General features: G+C 43.2%; 1 protein-coding gene across 1 annotated transcript in view; it reads right to left on the bottom strand.

The window, feature by feature from the left end:
* The window catches only part of LOC124605958, a 112,133-nt gene that overhangs the window by 14,517 nt on the left and 75,306 nt on the right, over positions 1–22,310 (bottom strand). Inside the window, exon 4 of the mRNA XM_047137921.1 lies at positions 4,296–4,446. Within this exon, the coding sequence (XP_046993877.1) occupies positions 4,296–4,446 (151 nt within the window). The remainder of the gene's footprint in view (positions 1–4,295; positions 4,447–22,310) is intronic.

Consider the following 22,310-nt stretch of genomic DNA (forward strand, 5'->3'; position numbering starts at 1 on the left):
ATCCAACATGTATTACAGAGTGTCGAGATGTTGCCTTGGTCTGCTCGATCACCAGATCTGTCGCTAATCGAGTACATGTGGAACATCACTGGACGAGAACTCTGGCGTCATCCACAAGCAGCATTAACCATCCTTGTATCGACCGACCAAGTGCAATAGTCATGGAACTCCACCTTACAAACTGACATCTGGCGCCTGTACAACACAATGCATGCACGTTTGCATGTTTAGATTGAACATTCTGGCAGTTACACCGGTTATCAATGTACCAGCATCAGCTTTACAATGGCTTATCTCGCGCGTACATACTCTGCGATCTTACAATGATAATCACTTAAATATGTTAACTAGACAAATTAATTCCAGATTACTCTTCATTAACTATTTTTTGGTTAAAAAATGTTCAAATGTGTGTGAATTCCTAAGTGACCAAACTGCTTAGCTCATCGGCTCCTAGACTTACACACTACTTAAACTAAATTATCCTAAGAACAACAGACACACTCACGGCCGAGGGAGGACTCGAACCTCCAGCGGGAGGAACAGCGCAATCCGTGACATGGAGCGTCAAACTGAGCGCGGCTATTTTTTGGTGTTCCACCTTCTTTATGTCAGTATATTTACGAGAATATTTTAGTATTTCCAGACTTATGCCGGTTTATCGGTCGTTCGGCTGTATGAGACTGACAAGGAGAGGTCCCTAGGATAGGGACAGACTTTCTGAAACATTCTATATAGCGATGTAGGTTAAGGTTCAAGGAGTCAGACCCTGCAGCCATTCATCCTGGTGGGTGGTGGGCCCTCGTTTGGGAGTAATCGACGAAAACGGGTGTTTATTTATTCTAATCCTCCATTAGTCCGCCCCCTCCTCCCTCTATCCTCTCTCTGACCAGTTCCTCCTTCCCCAACCTTCGTTCCCTAGCTCTCTCCCTTCCTCCCTGGCCACCATTTTTGTCTGTCTGTCTGTCTCTCTCTCTCTCTCTCTCTCTCTCTCTCTCTCTCTCTCTCTCTCTCTCTCTCTAACTCACCCCACGTCTCTCTAACCATCCCGCCCTCACCTTTGCGCATCTCTCCTCCCCTCCCCTCTGTCCATTTCCTCCACGTTCTCTCTTTGTACATCTCCTTCAAACCCTTCTTTCAGTCTATCTTCTCCTCCCATTTCTCTCTGTACATCTCCACTGCTCTTCCCATCCCTATGGGGTACAGTTGCTTCTTAAACGCAAAGCAATTCTTTCCAGATAGTAAGTAATCAGTAAACAACAGATTTTTTAAAGAATCGAACTCCCTAGTAAAAAACCAAGCATTTGATGTTAAATACTATTGTCGAGCTTGTAAGGAAAAGACTTTAGAATAGGCTTGTATTTTTTAAGGTCTGTTGGTAGTCGCTAAGTGCTCTCATTAACAAACACTGGATAATTCGTGTTCAATTTTAATTCTTCACGCATCTCAGTACTTATGACGATCTCCGGAACCATGTGCCATAGAATGATACCATTTTTAAGATATAATCAGTGGTACATGTGGATACTATCTCCGAAATACGTTGCGAATACAGTTAGTATTAAAGAAGTAATAAGTTAAAGCAACACGGCTAATGAAGATGTCTTACTGCATGAACAGCGAAAGAAAATGAAGTAAGCGATACTCGTTTTATCTTTTCATCATTTGGGGGATTGGGGGTGAGGGGGTGTAGTCGACTGCAAAAATAAGGGTTTGAGATAATGTGTGAAGTGTGTTTTAGGTTGCTAAGTGGCATCATTCTCAAATACTGGATGTGTATCGTTTTGGTAAGTGTGTGCAGCGTGTTACGCTTCCTCCCCCCCCCCCCTACCCCCCTCACCAGACTCTTTTCAGAGACAGGTGGTTTTTACCCTTACAGTGGTTCCTTGCAGACAGGAAGTGATATGTCTACCAAGTAGGGTTATAACCGATCCAGTAGTTTAGAAGGAAGTGTTGATCTTACATGCATACAAACATACATACATTTTTATATTACACTACTGTCCATTAAAATTGCTACACCTCGAAGGTGACGTGCTACAGACGTGAAATTTAACCGACAGGAAGAAGATACTGTGATACACAAGGTTGGCGTCGTTGGCGACACCTACGACGTGCTGACATAAGGAAAGTTTCCAACCGATTTCTCACACACAAACAACAGTTGACCAGCGTCGCTTGGTGAAACGTTGTTGTGATGCCTCCTGTAAGGAGGAGAAACGCGTACCATCACGTTTCCGACTTTGATAAATGTCGGATTGTAGCCTATCGCGATTGGCCATTGCAGTTTATCGTATCGCGACATTTCCGCTCGTGTTGGTCGAGATCCAATGACTGTTAGCAGAATATGGAATCGGTGGGTTCAGGAGGGTAATACGGAACACTGTGCTGGATCCCAACGGCCTCTTATCACTAGCAGTCGAGATGACAGGCATCTTATCCGCATGGCTGTAACGGATGGTGCAGCCACGTCTCGATCCCTGAGTCAACAGATGGAGACGTTTGCAAGTCAACAACCACCTGCACTAACAGTTCGACGACGTTTGCAGCTGCATGAACTATCAGCTCGGAGACCATAGCTGCGGTTACCCTTGACGCTGCATCACATACAGGAGCGTCTGCGATGGTGTACTCAACGACGAACCTGAGTGCACGACAACGCACATTGGAAGCGTGTATTCGTCATCGTCATACTGACGTATCACCCAGCGTGATGGTATGGGGTGCCATTGGTTACACGTCTCGGTAACCTCTTGTTCGCATTGACGGCACTTTGAACAGTGGACATTACATTTCAGGTGTGTTACGACCCGTGGCTCTACCATTCATTCGATCCCTGCGAAACCCTATATTTCAGCAGGATAATGCACGACCGCATGAAGCAGGTCCTGTACGGGCCTTTCTGGATACAGAAAATGGCTCGTCACAATACGCCAGTCACTACTCTTGATGAACTGTGGTATCGTGTTGAAGCTGCATGGGCAGCTGTACCTGTACACGCTATCCATGCTCTGTTTGACTCAGTGCCCAGGCGTATCAAGACCGTTATTATGGCCGGAGGTGGTTGTTCTGGGTACTGATTTCTCAGGATCTATGCACCCACTTTGCGGGAAAATGGAATGACATGTCAGTAGTAGTATAATACAGGGTGATTCAAAAAGAATACCACAACTTTAAAAATGTGTATTTAATGAAAGAAACATAATATAACCTTCTGTTATACATCATTACAAAGAGTATTTAAAAAGGTTTTTTTTTTTCACTCAAAAACAAGTTCAGAGATGTTCAATATGGCCCCCTCCAGACACACGAGCAATATCAACCCGATACTCCAACTCGTTCCACACTCTCTGTAGCATATCAGGCGTAACAGTTTGGATAGCTGCTGTTATTTCTCGTTTCAAATCATCAATGGCGGCTGGGAGAGGTGGCCGAAACACCATATCCTTAAAATACCCCCATAAGAAAAAATCGCAGGGGGTAAGATCAGGGCTTCTTGGAGGCCAGTGATGAAGTCACGGGCTGCCTGGCGGCCGATCCATCGCCTCGGGTAGTTGACGTTCAGGTAGTTACGGACAGATAAGTGCCAATGTGGTGGCGCTCCATCCTGCTGAAATATGAATTGTTGTGCTTCTTGTTCGAGCTGAGGGAACAGCCAATTCTCTAACATCTCCAGATACTGTAGTCCAGTTACAGCAGCACCTTCGAAGAAAAAGGGACCAAAAACTTTATTGGCTGAAATGGCGAATAAATGTACAACTAAATCAAACTTTATAGCTCCCTTAATTCGCCGACAGATAGTGCTTAGCTCTGCCTTTTGTCGTTGCAGAGTTTTAAATTCCTAAAGTTGTGGTATTCTTTTTGAATCACCCTGTATATTTGTCCAATGAATACCCGTTTATCATCTGCATTTCTTCTTGGTGCAGCGATCTTAATGGCCAGTAGTGTATATGAAGACATTTAATCCTGAGTCCGCTTTCATTATTAATTATTCTACACCCTGTGTACAAGCTACTCACATACAAAAACAAAAACTGCTAAAAAACTGTATAACACAGAATGATAATCACCTTGCTCATGAACATATACACATCCCAAACGATTCTTTCCTTTGTGTAGAGACACCAATGGAAGTTAGCACCCTGAGACTATAGCTGTGGCTATACATCTGAAGCTAGAGTTGTCCGAAACACTGACTAGAATCAGACTGTCGATACCTGTACACAGTGAAAAGTCTCTACCATTCTCCCCTGGAAAGGCCGCAGGAGAAGAGACGCAGACAAGCGGGAACTCACGTGAGGGAGATGTTGCGCGCGATCCGCGCCGCGGAGGCGTCCAGGGTCCAGGAGACGTGGGCTGTGCCGGAGTCGATGACGGACACTTGGACGTCACGCGGCACGGGCAGCTGCGCATTGCGCCTGCACGACCAGAGCTCGCCCACCCGCTCTGCAACAGGACACCGCCGACGCGGCTGTACTCTCCACTGTCGCTCCGCAACACCTGAATGGCCAAGCAAACTGATATTCACGCAACAACATAGCCTTATAATTAATATATTACCACATGAAGCCTCTATTCCTTTCTATGCAGTTTGGCTGCTCACACGTTGCCGGCATGGCCCAGTGATAATGTGAAAACCTCACAGACTTATTGGTGCAAAAATAGCCTGCAGCACCGCTGTTGGCCGCATGTGCGCTGCGATTCTCGCCAGGGGAGGACATCGAGGTTGTAATTCATTTAAACTATCAGTGTGAAGGTCAAGATAAATTGTCCAGTTATTACAGATCAAGGGACACTCCGTTATCTCATGTAACGTGATGGCGAAGCACTAGGTGGAACAAAGTGTGACTGGTGGCCGTCCTTATTGCAGTTGCCTTCCACTTACAGGAAAAGTGCTTCAAGAATGGTCACAGACGTGGGAAATCTGACATCAGCCGTAATAAAGCCGGGTATTCCTCGGAAGGCCGCGCGAAGTGGCCGTGCGGTTTGAGGCGCCATGTCTCGGACTGCGCGGCCCCTCCCACCCGAGGGAGGAAGGGCATGTGTGTGTGTGTTGTTCTTAGCTTAAGTTAGTTTAAGTAGTGGGACCGATGACCTCAGCAGTTTGGTGCCTTAGGAATTAACGCACATTTGAACATTTATTTCGCGGAAAACAAGGTTCTCCCAAATAAAACAATCCAGACGACTCAGTGCTACCATGACGCTCACCGTGCTGGATGAAACTTCAGCCATCTCTGTACTGCGAAATCCACCCAGCTGAGACTGCAGACCTCCACCATCTGAGGCTGGGTTGATGACGCGATGACAAACGACGCCGCAAGTTTTTTAACGCCTTAAACAGAGCAGAAATTCCACAACCTACATCTGTGACGGACCTATTTCGACAGCTGTCCACAACAGACTATGTCGGTACTCCCCTGCTTCTGCTAGAAGCGGATATCCCGTTATAAGTCAGATGCAAAGGATCCAGGGTGTGAAGTTGTCATACACGTAATGTCTTGAGTGGGTGAATATGCAAAACGTACCATGAAGTTTGGCTGCAAAATTCCTAATATCTCTGCTGTATGTATGATATCTACCAAACCTGTAGTTAATCACTTCTCTGGCTAAATGGTTAATCACAAAGGCCAATCAATTACAAAAAATAAGGAAAGAGACAGAGAGGACATCTAGCTAGTTTGATGAGTTTCGAGCAGCGATCATCGCTGGACGTGCGATTAGCTGATTCAAGGTCACTCTACCCTTTTCGTTGCTAAATGGGCTTCTTTCGTTTACGCTTTTCTCGGGTATCAGACACCTATATCTAGATTCATACTCCACAAATTACTGTATGTGCATTTACAGAGGGTATTTTATATTGTAAGCACGTATTACGGTTTTCCCCTTTCCATTCGCGTATGGAGCGATGGAAAAATGAGTCCGTAAATGCCTCATTGTGTCCAGAATGAGATTTTCATTCTGCAGCGGAGTGTGCGCTAATATGAAACTTCCTGACATTAAAACTGTATGCCTGGCCGACGCTCAAACTTGGGACCTTTGCCTTTCGCGGGCAAATGCTCTACCAACCTGCCGGCGAAAGGCAAAGATCCCGAGTTCGAGTCTCGGTCGGACACACATTTTTAAACTGTCAAAAAGCCTCAGTGTGTGCTGTAATTTTCATAATACTGTCTTCTCAGTTCCTTCAGGGGACCTGGTTCTTAATACTTTGTATACAGGCTTCTGTGGATTGGAACTTAACTTCAGTCGCCTGTCAGTTCAGGTGTCTTAGCATATACGTGGAAGTGTAAAAGTAATGGACGTGTGTCCACTGGCGCCTCCGTTTCATGTAAACGTTTACTTTCCACTTTTATTTGACGTACATCCCATACACCTGAGACTATATTCTTGGGGTGTGTCGCACGAATATTTTATAAGCAATGTTCTATTTACACTGTCTGCGTCTTCCCAACATCTTACACATGAAACCAATGTACACAGACAGTAGTGCTTGTTTTGAGCTGAGGAGCTAATATCAGGACGGACAATTACAAAAGACAATTTTGAAAACGAATTTATTTCGGACGTTTCTGATTGTAATCTGGGACAGGGGCTACACAGATCAGCACAACCGTTTCTCACTGGATTAGATTTAATAATTTCACTTAATATATCCGTTTTATTCTGTAAATTATATGTAAAAAATTTAAATGTTGCAGGTGTACATAAAGTATTTCGATATGTAAGTTTTAGTTATACGTAATTATCTACCTTCACTAGACAATATTCTCTGATTCACCAACCGTTCTTTTTTTTCGAGTGTAAATTCTTTTCATATTTGTTGGGATATTTCTTTTTACACAGGTGTTAATTCCTTACGAATTCTTTTTCCTTGTATAAAATTGTTGTTTGTGATAATGTTCCTGTAATGATAATTTCTAAAATGGCAGAAATTATTGTGCATTAATTTTCACGTGGTATTTCCCACCAGGAGTAAAAGTATGATCTACGATTTTAATGGTCGACTAGCACGATGGCAGTTCATAGTGGAGAGTGAGAAACGGAGTTGCGTTTTTGTTAGGGTTTTTACGAAAGTCTGTAAAAAGAAACGTGGAGCTGTTGTATCTTGAACTGTGACAAGTAAAAAGGATTATTAACAGAAATGCTACTCGATATAGTAAAAGGTGAAGTCGGCTTTGAGATATACTGACGCGTGTTGAAAATTGTCGTGGTGTCGGCACGTAATGATTATGTTGTGCAGCTGTTTGATTAATGTTAAACTGAAGCATCGGCTATTAAAAGAACAAAAGGAAAGTGGATGTGCTGAAGGAAGCCACACTAGAAGACAGAGAATATGAAGAGCGGCCAGAAGTGTTTCTCCTGGTGAAGATTCGGAAGCAACAAGAACAATGTCGAAGATATTCTGAAAAGATAATGCTGGATAGCACACGTATTAATTTCGAGAAGTTTAATACGAGGACACCCAGGAGTGATGTAGACAAGGAGGAAGGATGAAGAGTTAATTCAGTCAAGCATTAATAAAGTGGTTAAGAACCTATCGTGAATATGGTCAGTGTCGTGTCGTTAGAAAGATTAAAAACATTACGTGGACAAAAGAGTTTCGGAGCAAAGGTAGAATTATCAAATGACTTTAAGGGTTAGCGTGAGGTAAAAATTGTTCGTAAATTTGTGCGTAAACAAAAAGATAAATTTAATATTGTGTGTAATGTCGTGTGTTCTGCTAAAACAGGGGTGGCCAAGAATTCGACTCTTGCGCCATGTCTTGGCGCGTTTCCCCCACTAGCCCCCAAGTTGTCTCAGCATCATGGGGGGCGGGGGAGGAAGGGGTAGGGGGAGGGGGGAGGGAACTGCGAATGCTCCAAATTTTAAACGGCAGTACAGCCGCACTGTGTACGACTTGGTTTTATATTTCACATTTGTCAGCAACATAAATATAAAAGAAAACAAATTTTCAGTATTGTTGAATTGTTTTTGACGCCCTGAAGACAAACAATTTTTTCCTGGTGCAAACTGTCCGCATAGAGTCAAACGCAGACGATTTCACATCATTTCACACTCACGTTGCCACGTAATCTTTACTCGTTTAATTTCATAATTGAAATAAATTTGTCTTTCACACACATACGCTTGTCGAAATATTGTAACAGTTTTGCACTGTCATTATGTAGATGTAGAAGCTACCAGAAGAAAACAATTTATAACACCTGGCAACGTCTTATTCTTGTTTAGTCCAAGTCCACTTAAAATGCAAGATCGGCAATCCATTCTGGATATGCTAATTTCGTCCCTGTACTCCTTTTTCCTTCATAAATTCAACAGTAGTGAGTTTTAAACCGAAAAATCATTTCAGGCATTCTGCTTGGTTTAACCTATGTACTTTTCAGTCTTATATAAAGTTTCCATGTTCTTTGTTTAGTTCCAGTGAAAACTGATGCAACTGACACACTGCTCACGACTTCTGAGATTTTACTATTCATAGCCGGCTGCTGTGGCCGAGCGGTTCTAGGCGCTTCAGTCCGGACTTCTACGGTCGCAGGTTCGAATCCTGCCTCGGGCATGGATGTGTGTGATGTCCTTAGGTTAGTTAGGCTTGCGTTGTTCTAAGTTATAGGGGACTGATGACCTCACATGTTAAGTCCCATAGTGCTCAGAGCCATTTGAACCATTTTTACTATTCATATCACCAATTTCTGCACGCGATCCATGGCTGCAAATTAACCACAAACTGCTTTTGATGTACGGAACAATGCGTCCCATAATAATGCATTGTATGTTTTTGCTCTTCATTGCTAGCTAAATCTTTAAATTCGTTCTTCATGGGTACTGTAATGTCGTTTTGTAGCAAATTTAGAGTACCTATCTCTAATGCGATTACGTGCTATATATCGAGAGTCCTCATCGCTCTCTTCTGTCATTCCTATTCCTTTTTAAAGACTTGTGACGGTAGATCGCTAGACTGCCTCTTTTTGTGCAATCAGCCACTGGACCTGTGGACATCATTCATATCATGAACAAATAGCGAAGCGTAAACAGCTCTGACAACTCGATTCTGCAGAACTGAAGAGAGTTGTGCTAACCGAAAATTGCCACGCCGCAATACCAAATGTAATGTCGTCTTGTACCGGGTACTTCTGCGAAGGGTCGAGCAAAGCCCAGTCAGGTCTTGTCTTGGCATGCACGTGGCCTTCACACCCTGCACACGTGGAGTTTGGCATTCCGTGGCTGGCCTTGTGCTAAAGCAACAAGTCATATCCCTTCCAGAAATTTCCTCTCTATTATTTAAAGCTTTTGTTTCTCATCTGACGTAGATTGGGAGCAAGACTTTTATTCATTCAATTTTTGGTGGTATTCGTTAGTAAGTTGTTGCCGAGGGTCGCCATTTGTCAGACTACAACAATCAACTACGACGAGAGAGGAGCAGAGATCACATAACATCTAGCCACAGAATCCTGTGACATCAGGAGTGTTAGGAGGCCTGACAAAAACAGACGAATGTTGCAAACAGAGACCAAACGGGATAGGATCTCCATTGCGGCATATATCCACACTGACAGCTGTGTAAATTAAATCATTAAAGCTTGATAAGACATTTAGATGTGAGAGATACTAGTTACATAAAATAAATTAATTTTGAAAAGATTAATTCTTCAATGAAATCACAGCAAATATAATCAATTCGACTTGTTGATTATAATATAGACTACATAAAGTTTCTGTATCCCAAACGTGTGAAGAACCGTTTATAAGCTCACTAAATTTACTTTTGCCTAGGAGAAACTACAAAACTAGAAACTAAAATGCTTCATTGGACTGATAAAAGTAATGCGACACTTGTTTTCTTGGCTTAATTTTCTCATACAAAATTTGGCTAGCATGTAAGTCAGAATAACAATCAGATTAAAATGTTAGCAGCAATCTTCACATACCGTTACGTTCAGCTACAATCGTTTTAAATTTTAATTTACTCATTAACCATTGCTTGTAATACCGCGTCGTTAAATTTCGCGACTGATTAACTTTTACCTATATATCCTATTTCACTTAGGTATGTTTGGTGTACCTAAAAGAATGAAAATGTACATGTATCATTTTTTTAAGACATCAGTCTTATGAATGGTTTGATGCAACCCGCCACGAATTCCTCTCCTGTGCCAATCTTTTCAACTCAGAGTATCAGTTGCAACCTATGTCCTTAAATATTTGCTGAATGCTTTCCAATCTCTGTCTCCTTCTGCAGTTATTACCCTCTAAAATTCCCTTTGGTACCTTGGAAGCTATTCCTTGATGTCTTAACGCATGTACTACCATTCTGTCCATTCTTCTTGTCAGTGTTCCCATGTGCTCCTTTCTTCACCAATTCTACAGAAAATCTCCTCATTCCTTACCTTATTAGCCCACCTAATTTTCAATATTCGTCTGTAGCATAGCATCCCAAGTGCTTCGATTTTTTTCCGTTTAGGTTTTCCCACAGTCCATGTTTCACTACCGTACAGTGATGTGCTCCAAAAGTAGGTTCTCAGAAATTTCTTCCTCAAATTAAGGCCACTGTTTGATTTTAGTAGATTTCTTTGATCCGGGAATAACATTTTTTCCGGTGTTGGTCTCCTTTTTATGTCCTCCTCGATCCGCCTATCAACGGTTATTTTGTTGCCTAGACAGCAGAATTCCTCAACTTTGTCTGCTTTGTTGTCCCTAATTCCGACGTTACGTTTCACGCTGTTCTCATTTTTGCATGTTCTCATTACTTCCGTCTTTTTTCGGTCTACACTCCGCGCATATTCTGTACTCATTCGACTGTTTATTCCATTCAACAGATTCTGTAATTCTTCTTCACTTTACCTCAGAATAGGAATTTCATCAGCGAATATTACTATATTTTTCGTTTCACCTTCAATTTTAATCCCACCTTTTAACCATCCTTTTATTTCCGTCAATTCTTCTTTGATGTATAGATGAATAGGAGGGGCGAAAGACCACGTCTCTCTTAGACCCTTTTCAAAAATGGTTCAAATGGCTCTGAGCACTATGGGACTTAACATCTGTGGTGATCAGTCCCCTAGAACTTAGAACTACTTAAACCTAACTAACCTAAGGACATCACACACATCCATGCCCGAAGCAGGATTCGAACCTGCGACCGTAGCGGTCGCGCGGTTCCGGACTGAGCGCCTAGAACCGCTAGACCACCGCGGCCGGCAGACCCTTTTCAATCCGAGCACTTCGTTCTTGATCTTCCACTCTTATTATTCCCTGTTGATTCTTTTACATATTGTATACTACACGTCTCTCCCTATAGCTGAGCCCTATTTTCCGACGAATTTCGAACATCTTGCTCCACTTGAAACTGTCGAACGCTTATAAGGCATATGTGTTGAATGTGAGGGCTGTGCTTTAACACAGAACTATTTATCTTAGACATATTGAATCTTGACATCTTGCCACACTCTGAGTAGATTATTAAGAATCTGTTTTCCTTAGGAGATACAGGAGTTCACTGTAGAAGACAGACGTTGTTTAGCCAGGAGTAACTGTGATTGTTATTTAGTGAGAGAGAGAGAGAGAGAGAGAGAGGGACGGGCAGAGAGGGGGAAGAGAGGTAGCGAGGGAGGGGTTGGGGATAAGGAAATGGGCAGAGAGAGGAGGGAGGGAGGAGCGCAGAGCGGGGGGGGGGGAGGGGGAGAAAGAGAGAGAGAGAGAGAGAGAGAGAGAGGGAGAGAGAGAGAGAGAGGTGGTGGGAGTGTATTACGTAAGTTTTATTTCCTAAATATAGATAACAGCAGAGTAAATGAAGTATCGGAGAGTGTAGGCTTGCCAATGGCTCATCCACGAAAACTGCATTAGCAATGTTGGAATGCATCTATTTATGGTTCCGTAGTATTTGAAGTAAGCTGAAAATTTGCCGTGATATTTGAATTTGATTAAGGGGGTAGGACGTCAAACGGGCCGACTTCGAGAAGGAGAGACACCACAGGACATTTTAATGTTCACTGTCTATAATTTTACAAATAAATTCATAAAACATTGTCAGCATGACCAGGAAAGATTCAGGATTCACACTCACAGCAGTGGAAGCTCAAAAACACGAAAAAATAATATTTTTAAATGTTAAATTTCACGATTTTTTTCACTTACTGTTGGCTGCATTTGTTGTTATAAGTACACTTCTTCATAAGTACGAGAGATGCTTCGATGAATTTTGCACAGCTTACAAACAATACTTACAGGTGTATGAAACTCTAGAATTTATTTAATCTATGGAAAAATGAATGGGCTCTTACGTTTTAAACTTCGTGCTTAGAGAAAACTCGAATTTTATAGTTAATTATCTCAATTTTTACCACAGTTTTTAACAGATTTGGGAAATTCTAGAGTTTCATGCACCTGAAAGTATGGTCTGTATGCTGTGCAAAATTCATCTCTTACTTATGAAGAAAAGTGTACCTACAGCAACAAATGTAGCCAATACCAAGTGAAAGAATGATGAAATTTCACATGTAAAAAATTTTTTTTTATGTTTTTGAACTTCCTCTGCTATGAGTGTGAATCCTGAATTCTTCCTGGTCGTGTTGACAAAGTTTTATGTATTTATTTGTAAAAGTATAGACAGTGGAAATTAAAATGTCGTGTGGTGGCCTTTCGTGCTCCAAGTCGGCCCGTTTGACGTCCTACTCTCCTGAAGGGCAGGGCATAATTCTTGAGTTGTTGCTGGAAGCGGTAAACTATCTGCGTTGTGGACGGTGTGAGCCGAAGTTCCCAGCTATACCACCTCTTCTGTCTCTTTGCCAGTAACCTTACCTTTGGTGTGAACAAAGCACAATTAGTGACGTTAGACGATGAAGAGAATATCGTCTTTTCTCCACACCACTGAAAGTAGTGTATTCAGCTAGCGGTGTGAACAACTGAAGCGTAAACGTTGCGGCCGAGCAGCGAGCAGCGACGTGCCAGCAGCGCCGCTCTGGCGTAAGCACGTCCTTTGATCCATTATTCAGACATGAGAAATTCCGTCGTGTTCAGAGGAGCACAATTGTAGCTTTTACGAAATTGTTTGTTCATTGGCTGTGACTTTCTATATTACGAAAAGACTAAAAGGGTCAGTCGCTTCCAGTTGTAAGCTGCTTCTCTAATGTCTTCGAGGAAAGACAAAAACTTCTTTTTTGTATTTCATATGAAATTCTGTCGTAAGCTACTCAAATGTTTTCTTTTACTTAATTTGCGCAGTAGGAGAGCATGCTTCAGAAATTTATCGTACGATCAAAGACGTCTCGCTCGGTGCACAATAGTCCGCTTTATACAATACTGGCCATTAAAATTGCTACACCACTAAGAAGACGTGCTACAGACGCGAAATTTAACCGACAGGAAGAGGATGCTGTCATATACAAATGACTAGCTTTTCAGAGCATTCACACAAGGTTGGCGCCGGTGGCGACACTACAACGTGCTGACATGAGGAAAGTTTACAACCGATTTCTCATACACAAACAGCAGTTGACCGGCGTTGCCTGGTGAAACGTTGTTGTGATTCCTCGTGTATCGAGGAGAAATGCGTACCATCACATTTCCGACTTTGTTAAAGGTCGGATTGCAGCCTCACACTATTGTGGTTTATCGTATCGCGACATTGCTGCTCGCGCTGGTCGAGATCCAATGACTGTCAGCAGAATATGGAATCGGTGGATTCAGGAGGGTAATACAGAACGCCGTGCTGGATCCCAACGGCCTCTTATCACTTGCAGTCGAGATGACAGGCATCTTATCCGCATGGCTGTAACGGATCGTACAGCCACGTCTCGATCCCTGAGTCAACAGATGGAGACATTTGCAAGACAACAACCATCTGCACGAACAGTTCGACGATGTTTGCAGCAGCATGGACTAACAGCTCGGAGACCATGGCTGCGGTTACCCTTGACGCTGCATCACAGAAAGGAGAGCTTGCGATGGTATAATCAACGACGAACCTGGGTGCACGAATGGCAAAACGTCATTTTTTCGGATGAATCAAGGTTCTGTTAACAGTATAAAGATGGTCGCATACGTGTTTGGCGACATCACGGTGAACGCGCATTGGAAGCGTGTATTCGTCATCGCCATTCTGGCGTATCAACTTGCGTAATGGTATGTGGTGCTATTGGTTACACGTCTCGCTCACCTCTTGTTTGCATTGACTGCACTTTGAACAGTGGACGTTGCATTTCAGATGTGTTACGACCCGTGGCTCTATCCTTCATTCGATCGCTCCGAAACCCTACATTTCAGCAGGACAATGGACGACCGCATGTTGCAGGTCCTGTACGGGCCTTTCTGGATACAGAAAATGTACGACTGCTGCCCTGGCCAGTACATTCTCCAGATCTCTCACCAATTGAGAACGTATGGTCAAGGGGCCGAGCAACTGGCTCGTCACAATACGCCAGTCACTGCTCGTGAAGAACTGTGGTATCGTGTTGAAGCTGCATGGGCAGCTGTACCTGTACACGCCATCCAAGCTCTGTTTGACTCAATGCCGAGGCGTATCAAGGCCGTTATTACGGCCAGAGGTGGTTGTTCTGGGTACTGATTTCTCAGGATCTATGCACCCAAATTGCGTGAAAATGTAATCATATGTCAGTTGTAGTATAATATATTTGTCCAACGTATACCCGTTTATCATCCGCATTTCCTCTTTGGGTAGCAATGTTAATGGCCAGTAGTGTAGGTATCAGTCTTCTGACTGGTTTGATGCGAAGCGTCACGAATTCCTCTCCTGTGCCAACCTCTTCATCTCAGAGTAGCACTTGCAACCTACGTGTCAATTATTTGCTTGTTGTATTGCAGTTTCTGACTTTCTCCACAGCTCCTCTAGTACCACGGAACTCATTCCCAATTGTCATATCATCCTGTCCCTTCTTCTTCTCAGCGTTTTTCACATATTCCTTTCCTCTCCGATTATGCGGAGAACATCCTCATTCCTTACCGTATCAGTCTTCTAATATTCAACATTAGCCTATAGCACTACATCTCAAATTATTCTATTCTCTTTTGTTCCGGTTTTCCAACAATCCATGTTTCACTGACATACAATGCTGTGCTTCAAACTATTCATTAAGAAGTAAAATTTTACGATAAAAGTTCAACACAATAATAATGCACAATAAGAAGTGTGCAAAACTGTAATGCAGGGAAAGACGACCAAAGACAAGTATTAGAATTCGGAACTGTGAACATGTCGTGAAGCAGCGTAACTCACAGTGTGCAGATTACCCAGACTGTAAGCATCCAGTATTTAAAAACGAGAGCACTTTGCGACTTCTAAAAAATTTTACACAAAATTTCAAATCTTTTGCAGACTTTTTCTCGCTGACACGCTCACAACGTAATGAAAAGAATTTCCTCATGTGCGGATCCACAGCCTTAATGAATAGTATAAATGATGGAACCATTTTAACCACATAAGCTGTCAGTTTATTGCCTTAGTGCACAGACATATAAATTACATTACTGGCTAATGTATGATATTGGTGGTGTGTCACACTTAAACATGTTTGTTGCATTTTATTTGGAGACAGACACATGTGTATGTGTGGGAACGTGTCGATACCCAATAACAAGCAACAAACATTTTTTAAATATGACACAGACATACCAATATCATACATTTGGTACTGGCCTATGGCCGAAACCAGCCAGTAATGTAATTTATAAACATGGTCCATTAAAGGAATAAACTGATACCCTACAATGATTAATTTATAACCGTCATTTAGGAATGAAGTTTGTCGCTTGCTAGAAGGAATGCTATGCCACTTCTGGCACACCCTTCACATCAGTAATCGGTTGCTGAGGTCCTAGCTTCATGAGCCAGTGGCATTTTTCGTATAACTTTATAAATGGCCTTTTGACTTGAATCCTAGTGATGTCACGTTAGATCAACGATCTTGAACATTTGACGTCATCAAGATGGCTTACGGTGGGGAATCTAAAAATGAAAGATGCCAGATGGCAGGAAACTTTTATTCAGGCATTCACAGTGCAAGATGGCAAGATCACTCCGGGGAAGCATTTTTCAGCCAATAGCAATGCAGCATATTTTGTCATGCGTGCCATATTCAAAGGTATTAACAGCAGTATCCAACAGCGCTATTTATAACAACAAATTTTCATAAGCTCACAAGCACGCATGCACACACACACACACACACACACACACACACACACACACACACACACACACACACATATCTCGGCTGAACTCTCAAAAATGTTTCTCTGTATCATATTCGAAAGTATTTATGCGCCGGCCGAAGTGACCGTGCGGTTAAAGGCGCTGCAGTCTGGAACCGCAAGACCGCTACGGTCGCAGGTTCGAATCCTGCCTCGGGCATGGATGTTTGTGATGTCCTTAGGTTAGTTAGGTTTAACTAGTTCTAAGTTCTAGGGGACTAATGACCTCAGCAGTTGAGTCCCATAGTGCTCAGAGTCATTTGAACCATCTGAAGTATTTATCCAAACAATTATATAAACGGTGTAACTTACAGCACTTCCACACTTAAAATTACTTTACATACCATTAAAATAAAACAACCAATCACAGGACAGCCATCTTGGCCGTGTTCAAAACTATCTGTACTGTCTGAAAACTCTTCTTTGCGAGATGTTCAGAAGTATTTGTCCAAAAAATTTTGTTAATCAGTTTCCTTACAAGTGCAAATTCCGGTTTCTGTGCCACACATGGTGTAAGGAACAATGGAGCCAGATATCAATTATTTTCCATATTTAAATTATTGTATGATGTTTCTCAACTGTCACAACGCAGGCAAGCAGGCATCAGCAATACTGCACTCGCTGACTTATCGTTTACCTTGTTCTGCCAAGTCTTGTCTTGGTGACACCTAATGCATTTGTCTCTTGGCTCACCGTAAATGACACATATGTCTTGTTGCAAGACACACTTGCGCACTACTGCTGATATATTGTACTGTTTTGTATGAAACGGGGAACGTAGAAACGTTTGAGAGGGTAAGTACCGCCATAGCCCTCAGTGGTTCACAACCCCACAACAAGCCACAGCAGTCCACTCACCCCACCGCCGCCCCAACCGAACCCAGGTTTATTGTGCGGTTCGGCCCCCAGTGGACCTCCCCAGGAACGTCTCATACCAGCGGAGTGTTACCCCAGATGTTTGCGTGGTAGAGTAATTATGGTGTACGCATATGTGGTAACGCTGTTTGCGCAGCAATCATCAACTCAGTGTAACTGAGGAACCAGCCCGCATTCGCCGAGGCAGATGGATGGCTGCCTTAAAAACTATCCACAGGTTGGCCAACACACCGGACCTCGACACTAATTCGCCGGGCGGATTCGCGCCGGCACAACTTCCCGCTCGTGAAGCAGTGCGTTAGACCGCGCGGATAGCCAGGCGGGCACTGCTTGTATAACCTAAAGGATTATAGTCCAGTTGACAATGAGAATTACCAAAGCAAACAATCATAGTCCTACTTTTAAATTCAATAAAAACTCGTCTGTAATACCGAAATCAAAGTCAGTCAAACGTTATAGTGACTTCATCCAAGGGTTTTAACTTCATCTTGCAGTACAAAATGTTTCGCATCTTCTGCTGATAATTTAAATTATGCTGTTACACATTGGAGACCACGTGACACTTCAGTGACATAGCGTACTGAATAGCAGGTGGTGACTGCCATTGCCCGAATCATGGTGACTACCATTGTCTGAAGTGATGACCGCCATTACCCTAAACAGTGACTGCCATAACCACAACCATGTATATCACCTTGACCCCAAACACATGTGGTGATTTCCATTACGCCGAATGGTGACTATCATTACCCTGAATAGTGATTGCTATTAACCAGTCGTGTGTGTTTCAATAACACTCCAGCATATATCCTAATAGTTTTGTTGTGGATGTTAGCTAGTGACACGATGTTTGACAAAAGAACGATTGATTTTTCTACGGTGGCCACGTTGTGGCAGGCTGTTTCATTTTAGCGGCCTGTAAAATACTTTTAGATATGGAAATACTGCAAGCTACACCCTTGAATATTCCATTTAAAAAATTCTCCACAATCATCATCTTGCCTTTTTAACCGGCGTGTATGTCTGATTAATCTAAAAATTTCCCATTAAGCCCATCTTAAAATTTTTACTATTCCCGCTATTGCTTCTTTGGATTTCCCATCTTCAGACATCTGTAGTTCTTTCATTATAATAATATGGTATCAACAGCCGTTATTTTGATATTGTTTTATTAGACAATCACTTTGGACGTTCCAGTCACATCATCTACATATGTGTCGCATAAATCACACAAAATCTTGCATGGATAAATCAAGGCACCAACTTTTTTACTTACACACGATCGATAGCGGGCGCCAACCAGGTGAAAGGTGGTTGGAAACATGCACCGCGCCACCGGACGCAGGTCTGTGGTAGAGTGTTACGCAATGCAGCACATTTGTGTGGTATTTCACGCAACGTGTGATAGTAATCGCACGCACCATGGCAGCTGTGAATACTGGTGCGAACCACCTGCAACCCTTCCTACTTGATGGGTGTCCTGAAGCCGATGGCATCTTCTAGCAGGACAACTGTCATCGTTATGAGACCACAGTGCTCCAGTGCTACAGTGGTTTGAGGGATATGACAGGGAATTCTCATCCGTCAAATTCTTCTGATCAGAATAGAATGGAATACATGTCCAACATTATATGGTGACAGTTCCACGCCCGGAAACTACTGGCCCGTTATCTTCGGGAATTTCTTGAGGAGTGCACACACACCAGATGTCACATTCCCGGAAACCTACCAGGGAATTGTCGCATCCGTGTCACACAGAGTCGCAACTATACGAGAGCTGTCCAGAAATTAAGTTACGATTGATCGCGAAACGAAAATCACAGTGAAAATCAGAAATGTTTCATTTGTAGCAGTCAGCTACACCTTTCAGCTACTTCTCTACGTAGTCGCCGTTCTGACTCAGACATTCGTCGTAGCGTTGTACCAACTTTCCAATACCCTCATCATAGAAGGCAGACGCCAGTGCTTTCCGCCAATTCTCTACGCTGGCCTAAAGTTCGTTGTCTGTGCCAAAATGTTGTCTTCATAGCCAGCCATTCGTTTGAGCAGAGATGAAACTCAGTGGGAGACAATTACGGGCTGTATTGTGGGTAACCAAACATTTCCAATTGAAACGATGCAGGAACATCTTCATTGCCCCTGCAGAATTAGGCTGAGAATTGTCTTGAAGAAGAAACCGCACGATAGTTCTGTAATGTTGGTTGCATAGCTTCAGGGGAAAATTCTCACCAGGCCCTCGTACTTGGCGGGAGACACTATTTTCTATAACATCTTTACGCGCTCACTAAGAGCTCAGGAATGAAAAGAGCGACATAATTCTACCTAGAGTCATACTAGTGACACTGCCCAACACATCTTTGCAAAGTTTTATCGGATTTTCACAGTCGTTTCCATTTCGCGACCGATCGTAACTTACTTTCTGGACAGCCCTCGTGTTGCACTCCAAAGCTGAGCCAACGTGCTACATGTTTTGGCTCATTAGGGTATCTGAGACATTGTCGTCATTCTGCATTCGAAATGACAGTGAACTTCCCAGGAATTACAAAAGAAGTAGTAACCAACATTACAGATATAAAAAGATCGGCCGGCCGCGGTGGTCTAACGGTTCAGGCGCTCAGTCCGGAACCGTGGGACTGCTACGGTCGCAGGTTCGAATCCTGTCTCGGGCATGGATGTGTGTGATGTCCTTAGGTTAGTTAGGTTTAAGTAGTTCTAAGTTCTAGGGGACTGATGACCACAGATGTTAAGTCCCATTGTGCTCAGAGCCATTTGAACCATTTGAACCATAAAAAGATCACTTGAAGCAATATTTTATGCTACCTCCAGAACGCCCACTGAATCGTCTGATTTTCGTGTGTGGGTGAGGTTCTACATAAAACACAGGGATCTTCCGGGTCATTTGGATTGTTTATCAGTTCTTTGGGATTCGCTGTTTACCGTCCATTTGCTGCGACCGCGACCTTTCGTGACGACCGCAAATCGATGTCAACACTGCTTATTCATGAGGCAATCAAGAGTTCGATAGAGACAGTTGCTGCCTGTAAGACATCCCCAGCTTCATCACACTGACCCTCTTCATACGCACCAGGAAGGCTGAGGACTATTCAGATAAACTTTAAGGAATTACCCGAATGTGACGGAAATCGGTAGATGTGATGTACGTGTACAAACAAACAAATCATTACAGTTGCAGAAAAATTCGGTGATTTATTCAGGAGATAGAGCTTCACAGATTGACCAAGTCAATGACACGTTAATTCACCTCTGGCCCTTATGCAAGCAGATATTTGCTTCTCGTTGGTTGATAAGCGATATTTCCTTCGTGGGGGGGGGGGGGGGGGGGGGGAGGGCTACACTCATTTAAATTTTTTGAATGAAGTTTCCGCCATTTGACTCTTGTTCGTTTATTGTACACAATCGTGATTGCGGCTTTCTAGCCATTCTCAAATGAATGTTGTACTGTTAAAATATATATATATTGGATGTCCTCGTGAGGGATATAGTGCCAAATTCTGTCCAACTGGCGCATTAGATCGTTAAAATTCCGAGATGCCCATTGAGCCGTGGCGGACCGGTGCCATTTATATCGTTGTGATCGATTTTGGAGGTTACATGTGATCTTTGGATATCGTGTGACTTTCTTCCGGGTTGATGGGCTTCAAGAGTCGGCCGTGAGCTTTCGAAAGAACAACTTTGAGAGATTTGGGACGTCTCCGGAGAAAGGAGTGTCGACTGCGATCGTGTGTGCTCTATCACCGTGATATACCGCGCAGCTGTATTGGTCGGCAAGTCTGTGTTTTGGGGCAGCTCGGAGATCCAAGTTTCGTGATTTCTATCAGGGGAAAGGTCCCTGAAGTAAATGGGTTACGCTGCAGGAGCCGCTGAGTTGTGCTGTGTACAAACATCAAGTACGTTGGCCGTTAGTGTATGTGGCTGAGCGACGTGTTAAGAGGCGTTTCACTCGCTAGATGACTGTTAAACTTACACAGCCGTTAATCTAAAGGTATGTGGATGAGCTCCATGTGAGCTGGTCAAATGTTGGCTTCGCAGTGAGGTCTTAGTTGTAACTGTACTGGTTGTTCTCTGATTATTAAGGGTATTAAGTGACTGAAAATTGCACCTAAGTGATATTACTATTATCGGTGAACCGTCCTTAAATGGTTTCAATTTAAAGGTCAGTGACTACTGTGGACGGAACATTTTGTTGATGATGCATGTATGTCTGATGAGAGGATTCTGCCCTGTATTTTTGTGTGTGTTTCAGAGAGTTGCAATAGTCCTGCGTTTGTCACAAGCTGCTGTAAGCGCCAACGCCTTGGCGGGGAGTGAGGTGTAACCCGCAGCCTAGGTCCTGCTGTGTTTACGTAACCCTGCCATGACTGGATTGCTTTGGGCGAAGACCCCATGCCTAAAGTTTAATATATCTTTCGTTTCCACCAAGACGGGTAAGACGCGTTTTGTAATTTGAGTGTGATTTTATCATGTTTAAGCAAATGTTTTTTTTTTTTTTTGGGGTACATAAAGATGGATCTGCAACTAAGTAAATGTTAGCAAATGGTTCAAATGGCTCTGAGCACTATGGGACTTAACATCTGAGGTCATCAGTCCCCTAGAACTTACAATCACTTAAACCTAACTAACCGAAGGACATCACACACATCCATACCCGAGGCAGGATTCGAACCTGCGATGGTTGCGGTCCCCCTGTTCCAGACTGAAGCGCCGAGAACCGCTCAACCACATCGGCCGGCAAACGTTAGCAAATAGGTGTAAAGTAATTAAATTCTCTCTATCGATTGTCATGTAATTTTGGGCTAATTGCAGTGATCTGTCTCTGTAGTAATAGACAGTCCTCAGCGTTTTTTGAGACGATGTCACATCTCTATTTACAGTGTGTAATCACGTAAGTGTAATACTAAGTGACTGCTGCATTGTACTGAAGATTGTGGCAATCTTTCTTGCTTCTGTTACATGTCCATGTTCTAGTGAATTGTGGTTAACCACGTGAGTTTTAAGTGTTGTTTGGGCCGTGTTGGGCCATGTAGTAACCAAATACATTTAAGCGGCTGGCCCACTCTGATAGGAACTGTAGTGCCAGTTGTAAGCTTTTGTTAAGTGTGGCTGGGCGGAGTGGCCGAGCGGCTCTAGGCCCTACAGTCTGGAACCGCGCGACCGCTACGGTCGCAGGTTCGAATCCTGCCTCGGGCATGGATGTGTGTGATGTCCTTAGGTTA

The sequence above is a fragment of the Schistocerca americana genome, chromosome 3, assembly GCF_021461395.2.
Source record: "Schistocerca americana isolate TAMUIC-IGC-003095 chromosome 3, iqSchAmer2.1, whole genome shotgun sequence".
Classification (NCBI taxonomy): Eukaryota; Metazoa; Arthropoda; class Insecta; order Orthoptera; family Acrididae; genus Schistocerca; species Schistocerca americana.